Source organism: Strix aluco, chromosome 7 (genome assembly GCF_031877795.1).
Source record: "Strix aluco isolate bStrAlu1 chromosome 7, bStrAlu1.hap1, whole genome shotgun sequence".
Taxonomy (NCBI): domain Eukaryota; kingdom Metazoa; phylum Chordata; class Aves; order Strigiformes; family Strigidae; genus Strix; species Strix aluco.
Genome location: NC_133937.1, coordinates 21,407,114 through 21,419,856, shown reverse-complemented (window position 1 = coordinate 21,419,856; position 12,743 = coordinate 21,407,114). Strand labels below are relative to the sequence as shown.

The 12,743-nt window shown below is 39.8% G+C and overlaps 1 protein-coding gene across 3 annotated transcripts in view; it reads left to right on the top strand.

Moving 5' to 3' along the window:
• VSTM4 (V-set and transmembrane domain containing 4) overlaps positions 1-12,310 on the top strand; it is a 42,884-nt gene extending 30,574 nt beyond the window's left edge. For 2 of the 3 annotated variants that reach the window (XM_074830849.1, XM_074830850.1), the window contains exon 8: positions 9,649-12,310. In XM_074830849.1, coding sequence (XP_074686950.1) covers positions 9,649-9,774 — 126 coding nt within the window. In that variant the 3' untranslated portion in view covers positions 9,775-12,310. Of the gene's footprint in view, positions 1-925; positions 1,199-9,648 lie in introns of those variants that run through there. The other variant, XM_074830851.1, reaches the window with a different exon arrangement.
• Positions 12,311-12,743: the final 433 nt, after the last annotated feature.

Genomic DNA, 12,743 nt, shown 5'->3' with positions numbered 1-12,743 from the left:
AAAATCAAGCTTCCAGCATTATACATTTAGCTCAGTGTTCTACATCAGTGTATACTCCTGAATCAAGCAATAAAGACAGGTGCTCCTAAAGATGCCCAGGCGCTTAAGTTTCCTTCACCTAAAAAATCCTTTTGACTTTTAGGTTTCAGGAGTGCATTTCACATTGTACAACAAACCAACCAGATCCACTGTATATCAGAACCTTGGAGTCCGTTTGGGAAAGGGGTCTAGATGTGCGAGTGAATTATCTGCAGTCTGATTACCATATCAGAGCTGTGAAATCTAAAGAGCTGCTTTTGCTTTTTGATTGCTGGGAAACTTGTGCCTTCTGACCTGTGCTCCAGCCTGCTGTCCTCCAGCTTCAGCCTCATAGCAACCTGGGAGCAGATTTACACATTGCAAGATTGTACTTGATGGACGAGTTGATTTTTTCCCTGTCTTCTTTTTCATCTTACATTAAGCACTATATCATTCAAACCATATGCATCAAGGTAGCTAAGAAAGGTAGGCTAGTCAGTTTTTTGCACAACTAGTAGGATTCCTCATTAGTCTTAACCTGTAGGTACCATTGACCATTTAGCTGAGAAAGAAAAAGGAAGTGAAATACATTTGTTCAGTAATTTGTGGATTCTGGATCTGGGAACAATCAGGTCTTTCTTTCTCCTGGATGATTTTAAATTAAAAGCTATGCCACCCTCTGTTAGAAGAGTTGTTTCCTCCACAATATGTAACAATGGGTGATGATTTAAGTTCCCAATTTCTTAAGGCATTATTGATCTCCACAGACTTCAAGCAACATTGTACATATGATATGTAAAGGAGTGGTGAACATATTTTTCCTTGACTGTCTATGATTCTTAAATATTTCCATCCAGTCTGTATAATTTCTCTCTCTGCAAGACGAATAATCCTTTATTTTTTTCAGTCTCTCCTAGGATGTGAGATGTCCATAGGAACATGAATATAATTTACACATTGAGGTTGACACTCAGAACACAGCATATTCAAAACTACTGAGTTATGCCTGCTTTCCCATTCAGATCACAGGTTGCTGTCTTTACCCCAAGAAGAAACAGTTTGTATAAATATATAAAATCTCTTGCTGGAATTGTGCCGAGACTTGTGTATTTACAAAATCCCACAGCAGATGATTTTTGTGTGATGACACATTTGGAGTAATAAAAGTGTCACCAGAGAACTGAAAATCTTTAATTATTTCCTTGGGCCTTTTGGAAGGATAAGAAGAAATCAGCCTGATTTCCAGCAATATTGGTTTAGAATCTAGGAATAACTCTGCAACTGTAAAAGGAATAAAGCATTGGCAAAGGTGAGGGCACTCTTCTCCAAAAGCTGTTAAAACAGGCTGGACAAACCTCTGCCAGGTATATTTAATTCTGTTAATGAAGAAAGATGGACTGGCTCACCCCTTAGAGTCACTACCTGCCCTACATTTGTGGGATTCTGTTTCTTTAAAATAAAATAATTCAGTGGGACTTAGTAAATCTTCTTTGTCCCTGACTTCGTTATTGTAACTTCTGTGGGCTGCAGTAGCAAAATTTAGATGCAGTGCTGAAGGAGGCTTCAGAAATTGTAGATACTGTTCCAAGGGAGTCTGGCAAGTGTTTTTTACTCTAGGGAGTAAAAAGTAGTCATCTTAATGGAAAGAACCTGTCCTTTCTAACTGATAGTGCCACTAAAAGTCATACTTCCTGTTCCCCATATTTTCCAATGTCGTATTTCTTAGCTTTGGCACTGAGAAGACAATGGCTCCCTTGATATTTCAGAACTCTTACTGGCCAGCAGTTGCATTTCTAGGGGAAAACTCATCTTGCAGATCTAGCTTCAGATTTTCATGAAGGTCTGCAGGAGTAATTTTTGAAGCTCCTCTCTTCTAGGGGAATCTCTGGCTTTCTGCCTGCAATCAAGGCACTGACTTTGGTAAACACCCAAAGCTCTAAAGAGAAAAAAAAAAAAATCTCTTTCTGACTCCTGAGTTACTACCTTAATGAGGGAGCCATCCCGCTGAAGTTCATAGCGTTTAAGCATAAAATATATCTATGGCCCTGAGGACCACTACTGATTTCAGCACAAGAAAGACCACACATTCTAGAGAGTAGTTTTCCAGTGTATATTAAAAAATGGCCTGTCAAAGGCTAATCCTTTTCTCTTTGAAGCTACAGTGAGTTTTCTCAATACTAACTTTGCAAAATCCTGCCTAACCTCACTGCTAACATGTGCAGTCTCCCTGTGTCCTGGTGGCCCAGACAAGGGAGTTACAACCTGTCCACCAAACATGCTGAATCTTTGCTTCAGCACACTCTTGCCTTCACCTCTGTAACTGAACCTACAGTGATGGCCAAGCTGGCAGCCATACACCATCCCCTCCCACAGCTTCAAAAAAAAGGTGCTTTTGAAAAGGAGATATGCAGAGGAGAAGATGGGCTAGCCCCTTTTCCTTAGGCTGCATGAAGTATGCAGTTTCCTCCCACCTGGGCATTCATGCAGAGAGAAGCAACAATCTGTCCCTGTGGCCAAAGCCCATCCAGTTGGCCTGGAGAGTCCTGTCTAGACACTTTCTGAATGAGTGTGCTCAGGCGGTGACATAGGATGCTCCTGAGCTGTGCCATCTGGACAGTATCCACATTTTTCCTGTGGAGGTCTTTACCAAGTGTGGCTACAAAACAGGATGTTTCTCAGATATGAAAGGGAAAAGGCCAAAGATTCAAGTTTGGGCTTTGCAAGAGAAAGGGAGAGAAAAATTGGTAGTTCCAGCATGTGCTTGCTAAGAAAGAGCTGCTTCCTGGCAGTGGGGCAGGGCTGCTTTCGTTGTGCTCTGGAGTAACCTGGAGAGAAGTGCAAGTGCTAGAGACTAGATCAAACAAACCTCACCACCACCTCTTGACTCTGTACCTTTCCCATTTGCATTTTCTACAGCATCCCTCTGGCATCTCAGTGTGCACCCAACAGCATAGCATGGCCAGTCCATAGGTGGCAATTTGCCATGTACTGGCAGTCAAACCAGCAAACATATGCATAATTGGCAAGGTTTTATCCTTGCTGACCATATCCATTCACCCATGAGCACAGGGCATGCCAGTGAGGGTGGGGTTTAATTTTCAAGTGTTGCTGCAGGAAATGGGAGTTACTAAAAATACTATGAAGCTCTGACTGGAACTTGGGACACATGCTTGTCAAATCCAGAAAACTCAGAGGTAAAAATTCAATTTGGTCTATAAACATAGTTTTCTTGCCCTGGTCCTGTGTTAAAGTCATCTGCATTGTATTCCAAACAAAACCTCCATCACATGTGATCATATAGACACTGAATTCCAAGGCAAAGGTCTGCAGCAATAGTGACTAAAATATTTAAGATTGAAGTGAGCCCTTTTCTGCTTATTTTTGATAGTAAACTAGAATCATGGGAGGTTTTTTTGGGTTTTTTAATTAGAAATTCACATTCATTTTTTCATCTTCATGATAACTGGTGAGGTCATGGAACAGTGAGATTGCAGCAATCCGTAAGTGCAAGTTGGCATCAGTTGTTTTTCAGACACGTTAAATTTATGAGGTTATTAGTTGCTTGTTTTCTTCATATCTAATTATAAATTTTGATAAAAGTGGTCTTAGTTAAAACTTCAAGAACTTTCAGTCTGACAGTGCTCACAATAAACATCCTTGAGGCTGTGAGAAACAAACCAGCTAAGCCTAGGAAGAGCAAAATTGACATTCCTGGTAATTATGACAAAAATCAGAGTAATTTTCATTAAAAACGCAACCCTTCTAGGTAATTTCTAAGACATACTCGAAAAACCCAATAAAAACAAAACTATGTATACACATACTTTAGTTTCTTTTAAATATTCATGATAGACTTTACAGATTGTTTATTAAGAAAAATGTTCCTGTAAGTCAACTCTTTCAAACAGTTGCCCATGGGAAGCCCTGTAACTGGAATAAAGTAAAATTAAACTGGAAGAAATGTGGAAGAGGCATCATTTTGCATTTGCTAGAAGATACACTGGAAAATGATGACTCTTCCTAATTTATATTTTTGCAAAGTATGTGATCTCAAGACGAGAAAACAGGCATACAAAATAAAGCCTGTATCTAGAAATGTCATACAATAGAATTCTATTTGAAGAAATAATTTCAACATTATTTTAGAACAATGAGGTAATTTTTCAGGAAAGGATGTTGTAGCCATAGAAATCCCAATGACCTAAGTGAAGAGCCAGGATGGAAAGAGAGAGGTGAATGGCCAGTCATTCACTGTCTCTTCCTCTTCTGCCCTGGTATCAGTCCTACCTATAAGATCAGTTATTAAAGTCATGCTATTGTTCCAAAAACGAGGTGGTGGCAGGATTCCAGGTTTACACTGCCAAAACGCTATCCAATCCAAATGAAAGATGAAATCGTAGAATTAGTTTTCTTTCCCTGCCTGTTCAAAAAAAAATTGGTTTTGGACAAATAAAGCAGCAAAATTAAATTAAACCTGTGGTTGATAAATGAAGTACAGAAGAGTGTATGGAATAAAACCCTGGCTACCATAGGTACTTTAAAGTAGTGTTGGCTTCCATGCACTGTTATTACGCATCCTTTGCTGAAAACTGTATACCCTTCACAATTTTGAACCTCCTGTGTGTTTCCTCATATTTTCAATCAAATTATTACATACTAGAAATATGCATAAGGGAAATTATTCTACACATTTTATGGTGTGCTGTTGCTTGTAGCAGTAATTGAAGTACCTTTTCCACTTATGAAAGTACTAATTTTATTTGGTTTTATTGCTTTTCTAGATGCAATTATTTATTTAGTGTGTTTTGGCTTTATTAAATTATGTTTACTATAGGAACATCATAAAAATGTATGAAAGCAACACATCAGCCACTACTGCCCAATGACTTGTTTTGGGGAATCTAGTGTTATTTTTCATATCCAAACATAATAGAATAAAGTAAGAATAAAGAGATAATCTACACTGGAAAACAATGCAATTTTGAGATAATATAATAAAACACCTGGACAATATGATTTCATAAAACTTAGTTCTAAAATTTACATGAGCTGGGCGTTGGGGTGGCTATTTTAGGACATGCGGCATTTTCTAAATGGAAACATAACATGAAATACAATTAAACATCAAAGGGGAAAGCATATACAGATTTAGCTTGCCCTGAGCAACTGATTTCTACAGAACAATGAAAATATTTCTACTTCAAAAGATGCACAAGGTCAGTCTTAGGAAATGTAGAGTTTTACTCTGACAGTGACCAACAGCTTGTTTGTAAAGTTTTCATAGAATCATGGAATCATAGAATGGTTTGGGTTGGAAGGCACCTTAAAGATCATCTAGTTCCCTGCCCATGGTAGGGACACCTTCCACTAGATCAGGTTGCTCAAAGCCCCATCCAACATGGCCTTGAACACTGCCAGGGAGGGAGCATTCACAACTTCTCTGGGAAACCTCTTCCAGTGTCTCACCACCCTCACAGTAAAGAATTTTTTCCTGATATCTCATCTAAATCTGGCCTCTTTCAGTTTAAAACTGTTACCCCTCATCCTATCCCTACACTCCCTGATAAAGGGTCCCTCCCCTTCTTTCCTGTAGGCCCCCTTTAAGTACTGGAAGGCTGCTATAAGATCTCCCCAGACCCTTCTCTTCTCCAGGCTGAGCAATCCCAACGCTCTCAGCCTGTTCTCATAGGGGAGGTTCTCCAGCCCCCTGATCATCCTTGTGGCCCTCCTCTGGACCCGTGTGAACAGGTCCATGTCCTTCTTATGCTGGGGGCCCCAGAGCTGGACACAGTACTCCAGGTGGGGTCTCATGAGATTGGAGTAGAGGGGAAGAACCACCTCCCTTGACCTGCTGGCCACACTTCTCTTAATGCAGATCAGGATACGGTTGGCTTTCCGGGCTGCAAGTGCACATGAACTTCTTGTCAACTAATACCTCCAAGTCCTTCTCCACAGGGCTACTCTCAATCCACTCATTGCCCAGCCTGTATTTCTGCATGGGATTGCCTTGACCCACGTGCAGGACCTTGCACTTGGCCTTGTTGAACTTCATGAGGTTTGCACAGGCCCACCTCTCCAGCCTGTCCAGGTCCCTCTGGATGGCACATCCTTTCCCTCCAGTGTGTCGACTGCACCACACAGCTCGGTGTCATCAGCACCCTTGCTGAGGGTGCACTCAATCCCACTGTCCATGTCACTTACAAAGATGTTAAACAGCACTGCTCCCAGCACCGACCCCTGAGAAACACCACTCATCACTGCTCTCCACGTGGACATCAAGTCATTGACCATAATTCTTTGAGTGTGACCATCCAGCCAATTCCTTACCCACCGAGTAGTCCATTCGTCAAATCCGTGTCTCTCCAATTTAGAGACAAGGATGTCATGTGGGACAGTGTCAAATGCTTTGCACAAGTCCCAAGTAGATGACATCAGTTGCTCTTCCATTATCCACCATTGCTGTAACACCGTCATAGAAGGTAATCAGATTTGTCAGGCACAATTTCCCCTTAGTGAAGCTGTGTTGGCTGTCACCAATCACCTCCTTATTTTCCATGTGCTTTAACATAGTTTCCAGGAGAATCTACTCCATGATCTTGCCAGGCACAGAGGTGAAACTAACTGGCCTGTAGTTTCCTGGGTCTTATTTTCTTCCCTTTTTTAAAAATGGGGGTTATGTTTCCCCTTTTTCAGTCAGTGGGAACTTCACTGGACTGCCACGACTTCTCAAGTATGATGGATAGTGGCTTAGCCACTTCATCTGCCAGTTCCTTCAGGACCCGTGGATGCATCTCATCAGGTCCCATGGACTTGCGCATCTTCAGGTTCCTTACATGGTTTCAAACTAGATGTCCTTCTGCAGTGGGTGGTTCTTCATTCTCCCAGTCCCTGCCTTTGCCTTCTGTGACTTGGGCAGTGTGGCTGGAGCACTTGCTGGTGAAGACTGAGGCAAAAAAGTCATTGAGCCCCTCAGCCTTCTCCATATCCTGGGTAACCAGGTCTCTTGTTTCCTTCTGGACAGACCCCACATTTTCCCATTCTTTTTATCACCAACACACCTATAGAAGTTTTCTTGTTGCCCTTGATGTCCCTGGCCAGATTTAATTCAATCAGGGCTTTGCCTTTCCTAACCTGATTCCTGGCTGCTCAGGCAATTTCTCTGTATTCCTTCCAGGCTACCTGTCCTTGCTTCCACCCTCTCTAGGCTTCCTTTTTGTGTTTGAGTTTGTCCAGGAGCTCCTTGTTAATTCATACAGGTAGCCTGGTGTTTTGTCAGATTGATTTGTAGGAGGCTTTTCACATGCAGTGCATCATTCTGCGTTGAGGGTCTGAGTTGACACCCACTGAAGTTGGCCAACAAAACTCCCAATACCTTCAAATAGAGACTAGATGTGCTATCATACACTGAGGATAAAGTCTTCAGCAGTTGCTGGTGTTATTGTGATGTCCAGCCTCAACTTAACTCCTGTATTTAGCCTCTGTACTACCTACTGACTAGATCGCACATATAGTTTTGAAATCTCAAAAGAAATCTTTAACATATCATAAAAGGCAAAACCAACTTAAATGCCTAGGAACTGAGGCTAATACTCTCAGGCTAGAAAGAAGAGAGGAATATAAAAATTAATTATCAGAGCGGTTGACCAAGAGTTTTTCTAACTCTTTAAACCAAAGCCAGGATAGGACAGATGTCTTTCTAAACATTGTGGTTCAGTTCAGTCCCAATACATGAACAAAGAAAAGAAATGTGTGATTTTATTTCTGTTACATACTAGATCAGGCTGTGATCCCCAGGAAGTCCCTTTACATCATTACACCAGAGAATTCAATGAAAGCAGGAAATTTTCTTTGTAGTCAACAGTGGAGCATTTGACAGTCAATGAGGACCAGAAGCTGAGATCAAATAGGTCTACCCATGCAAGAGGGGGAGGGAAGACCAATGAATAATCAAATGCAAAGATTACAGTCCTGCAGACAGTTAGCCCTGCAAATGGCCTTTACTCACATGTGCAGATCAACTGACTTCAATGACATCACTAGCAGCAGCAGCTGCACAAAGAATTTCAGGATCAGATCTGCAGGGAAGAAATAAGATTAAATGAATGCTGGAAAAGTGTAAACTGATCCACCCAGAGGGAAACAATCTGAAATGCAGAGTGTGAGCAACTGTCAAGGCAAAATGAGAGGATTCCAGAGCAGTGCAAAAGACAGGAAGCAGGAGAGCACAGGGACTGATTTCAGAGGATGTTAAATGTTTATCTTTTTAGCCAGAAGACAATATAGTAATTATTCAAACACATTTCAAGGAAACAGGAATAATTTATGTTAAAACAGAAAGAAAAAAATAGCAGTAAATAAAACATAAAGGAAACTCTGGGCATTGGAAAATATTGTCAATTTCTTCATTATAACTAAGTCCTGTATGGAAAATCTTGGGTTTATGAAGTTTGAATCAGTTTTCAGTTTACAACTGGCAAAGCCTTTCTTGGTCTTGGAGATGCAACCTTTTTCTATGAGGCATACTCTTGTGACTGCAAAAATTTGCATGGCTGAAATGTTCTTTGTTTTGTTTTAACTGCCCTTTTTAGGCTTAAACTTGAGGACACCAGTTATGTTCAGGTAGAACACAGTACCCAAGGAGATAAAAGAACAAATTCTCCAGTTCTTCACTTGCACAGGGCCTTAGCACTTCACCTTTCTTCAGGAAGCACAGACTTCAATCTTCTACAGATGAACTGAAATCCATTTCAAGTACTAGGGCCCCATGTACAATTCCACAGCAAGTCTTTTGCTTGTTGCTACATTTTATGAGGTGAATTTGATATGAACAACTCACTCCCAACTGATCAGCCAACACACATAAAGGAACACAAGACTTTCCTCCTCTAAGCCACCACTCTGTGTCTAGATGAAGTCCCCAATAGCAGTAGGCAGCTCTTCTGTCACCTACGTGAAATTTGTTCAGTAAATTTTCTTGATAACATCTCTCTTAGCTAAATTTTATAGTTTTAAGTCTGAAACTCAACCACTGTAATACATCAGATGGCTTTGGTGGTATGGCCTTTGTTCTAAACTGTGAACTCATCTAGCATGGCAAAAGTGATGAAATTCCATTGGAATGTCAGTAACTGAATTCTATCAATTTTTGCTGCCCTTTGCATATTTTTAACATGTTTTTTTGTTCTGTTAAGAAACATAATGAGAGGTACTGTGAGTGGCTGTGATTAGAGATGTAACTGGTGCAAGGTTTACAGCTAGGAAGCAAATCTGGCATATATATTTCAAATTACTCTAATAACTAAAATTAAATTGGAAAATTTAGGATTAAAGAAGCTGAACATTTTGCTAACACACATCTTTCAAATTTGCAATATTTGAATTGTCAAATCAAAATGTTCAATGCTTGAGAAACAAAGAGAAATTGGAAATGAACCTGAAAATCCTATTTCTTGTTTCTTATTTTTAATATTTTTATTTCCTCTTCTATGAACTAACTCTAGTGCAAACTAAACTGATTAACAGCATAGTAGAATTAGCATGTGTGAGAGAAGAAATATAGCCCATTCTATAGAATATTTACATCCAGTGGTAACAACATTATAACTGTAATTTGTTGGTTCTGTTTCCTAGCCAAAAATCGCAGAGGAGAATTTAACATACGCTGAACTTGAACTTATGAAGCCGATTCAGGAAGCCAAAGGCATTCCCAGTACAACAGTCTATGCACAGATACTCTTTGAGGAGAACAAGCTGTAACAGTTCATGCCTATATAAATGTCCTTTGTCTGTGTTCTATTTAATTCTTGCTGTGCTGTTTATTTATAAAAAACATACAAATGTCCTTATTTTTTTTATTTCCATTCATGCACTTCTATTTTTCTATGAGACTTTTAATGAAATGTAGTTGAAAGTAATCATAGGAAAAGCAGCTGGTCTACAAGTGACGTCCCAGAGACACCTTTTGTAGTGTTCGGCCCCTCTGCTTTAAATGGACTGAAGTTCCACCTGGGGCATTTTCAGTACTAAACATTATTCCTTCTTTGATGCTAATATGATGAGTCCAGCTGCAAACATCAACATCTTAGCAAGCCTCAGAAGGACTAGTGGCAGGATCCATGCACATCAGCCTGCTTCTGAAGACAAAGATCTGGAAATTCGTCAATTTAATGCTCTTTTTCCCATCAGAAAAATATTAGCTCAGTAAAGCTGAGATCTTTTTCTACAGCTAAGGAAGAGGAAAAGCTAAAATTACTTCTTCTGCTTTTTTTCCCCTCCAGAAATAGTTATAAAAATGTTTGCTTTCTATATTTTCAAATTCCCTTTCTAAATGACGTTGTCTTAAAAAACTTATGTTACTTTTAGTAAAGTTCTTCCTAAGTGCTTGAAATCAAAGATTTCAAAATAATCCAGAGGAAACATTCATAGTTAAACCCCAATGATTTAAGGAAGAATATTTTTAGCTTGGGAACATTTTCCAGGATTTGATCTTTTAGTAATTCTGATCAGGAATAGGAAAAACTTGATAGTGAGTAAAAGACTTTGACAAAACCAGAACACTGGTTTTGGCCCTGATTTAGATTGGTGCTTCCAAACCTGCAGAAGTTTCCTCCTGTGGCCTACATTACTGAGCTGCTGATCTAGAGGAAATATCACACACCTTCTGCTTTAGTATGGAGCAGAGTCTGTTAATGCCCTGCTCACTTTGGAGTTATTTCTCTGGAAAGACCAGGGCTCAGGAGATAGGGAAATGAGCCTAATGGGAGAGCACAAAATGTTCTTCCTCTTTCTTCACCTCTTGATAAGTGAGAGAGGATTCTTCCTTTTCCTGTGATAGACATTCATGGAAAGGGGGCTATTCTGTGGCAGCCTGGGCATTTCAGTCATGAAGGATAGCTGGACTGATGTTTTCAAGCTCCTAAATCTCCAATGCCCAGATTCCACCGCAGCTCAGGAGAGTTGGGTACTCAACATCTTTCAGCCCTTGGGAAGCTTTAGCCCTTGACTAACTGCAGACTTAATGGAGATGCAAAAGCATGGGCTTTTTAGCTCACCATCAGAGCATGGGGATCTAATACTTGGCATGTGCCAGGTCCTCTCCAGATCTGGGAGGGAGCCTCTTGACAGGTCACTCATTCAGCAGTATTTAGTGTGGATTTTGGAGTAGCACTTGTAACCCTTGGGTTTTGAAATCCTAACCAAAGTGATCCAAGTTGCTTCCTCCTTCACAGGTCAGGCCTTTTTAGTGATACAGCCACTTCTCACCAGGGTTCAGAGCACAGCTGGGAAGCATCGCAGGAATACACATATCCTTATTCCTGTTACTCCATGGGATCGCAGGAGAGGAAGGCAGTGGTGACATTGCAGGGATGGGGACACATGACAAAGGGAGAGAGCACATCACTGCCTTTTGGAGGGTTTCACCAGAGTAAAAGAGTCTGTATAAACTGGTTTTTAACTTTTTTGAACTGGGGTAGAGATTAGGCAGCATACGTAATCTGTTACTGTGTAGCCAGGATGTGTAAATGTAAAACACAGTCACCTGCTTCCATGTTAGTTAAAAATCTCTTGTATGAAAAAAGAATTTAAGAAAAGCTTGTCAGGTTGGCCATTACATATGGTACTAATTCCAACTCTAGTCTCTCATCAAAACAGTTCTTTCCAAACTAAGGCCAGCTTTTATCAATAGGTTTGCTAGTAATTATTTGCATTTTTAATGTTTGCATTTGCGAGCTGTCAAGAAAATGTTTGTTTCATCTTTTCATTATCCCAGGAGTTTAAACATCCATCAAAAAGGAATGGTATCTTTCCTTGTTTTCTGAACGGGTGATGGACTTTCAATGACAACAGCAATCAACTCATTGACCAAAAAGAAATTGGTGCTAAAGAGTGATCAAACAGTCAGGGATCAATTTTGGAACAGCCAGAGTTTGACTGACAATTCAGAGATGACATGTCTTATTGCAGTCAGCTGTAAGGAAGGCCTTAGTAAGTATAGAACTCATTAGCGATTCTTTTGAAATTAAAAATAAAACCCTAACACATTAATCGGTCAACCACTTAGTTGTGAAAACTTTCTAAAGTTTGGTATATAAACATTTCTTTTACATACAACTGGACATTGTGCCCAGTGTTCAGAAAAATCCTCTACTGTATGTTTATGCCCAATATTTTAATGAATACCATTCTTTGTATATTAATATTCTATATATTCTTGTTTATGTTTGATATCTAATTCCCAAAAATAATAGTTAATTGAGCTAAATAAATTACCTTTTTTTGGTGAGATAAGTACTCTCAGTCTGTGTAGGATTTATTGCTTGCTAGAGCATGATTCGAGGATATGTGTTTATCTCGTACTCAGCATTTAGACAATCCCAATAGGTGGGAATCAAATTTTTCATTCTGCAGAAAATTCCCCGATTTTAAAACGTTTTCCATTTGTGACTGACTTCATATGACAGCAGAATCCTGAAAGGCAACAGACCAGCTGAGTGGAAGTAGGCCAGAAATGCTACTTAGGAGAACACCCACCTTCCTGAGAAGACATTTCCTATGCCTTTTCTTATGCAGTGTCCACCCAGATTTAATAATGTCAGATCATATAACTGGAGAAAGAAAAACATCATCCTTTACTTTGCAATTAATTGTAGATCTTTAAGTATCAAAGCAACTCACTTGAAAGACTATGGAGAAGAAAATTTCACTGAGTATAATATACTTTAGTG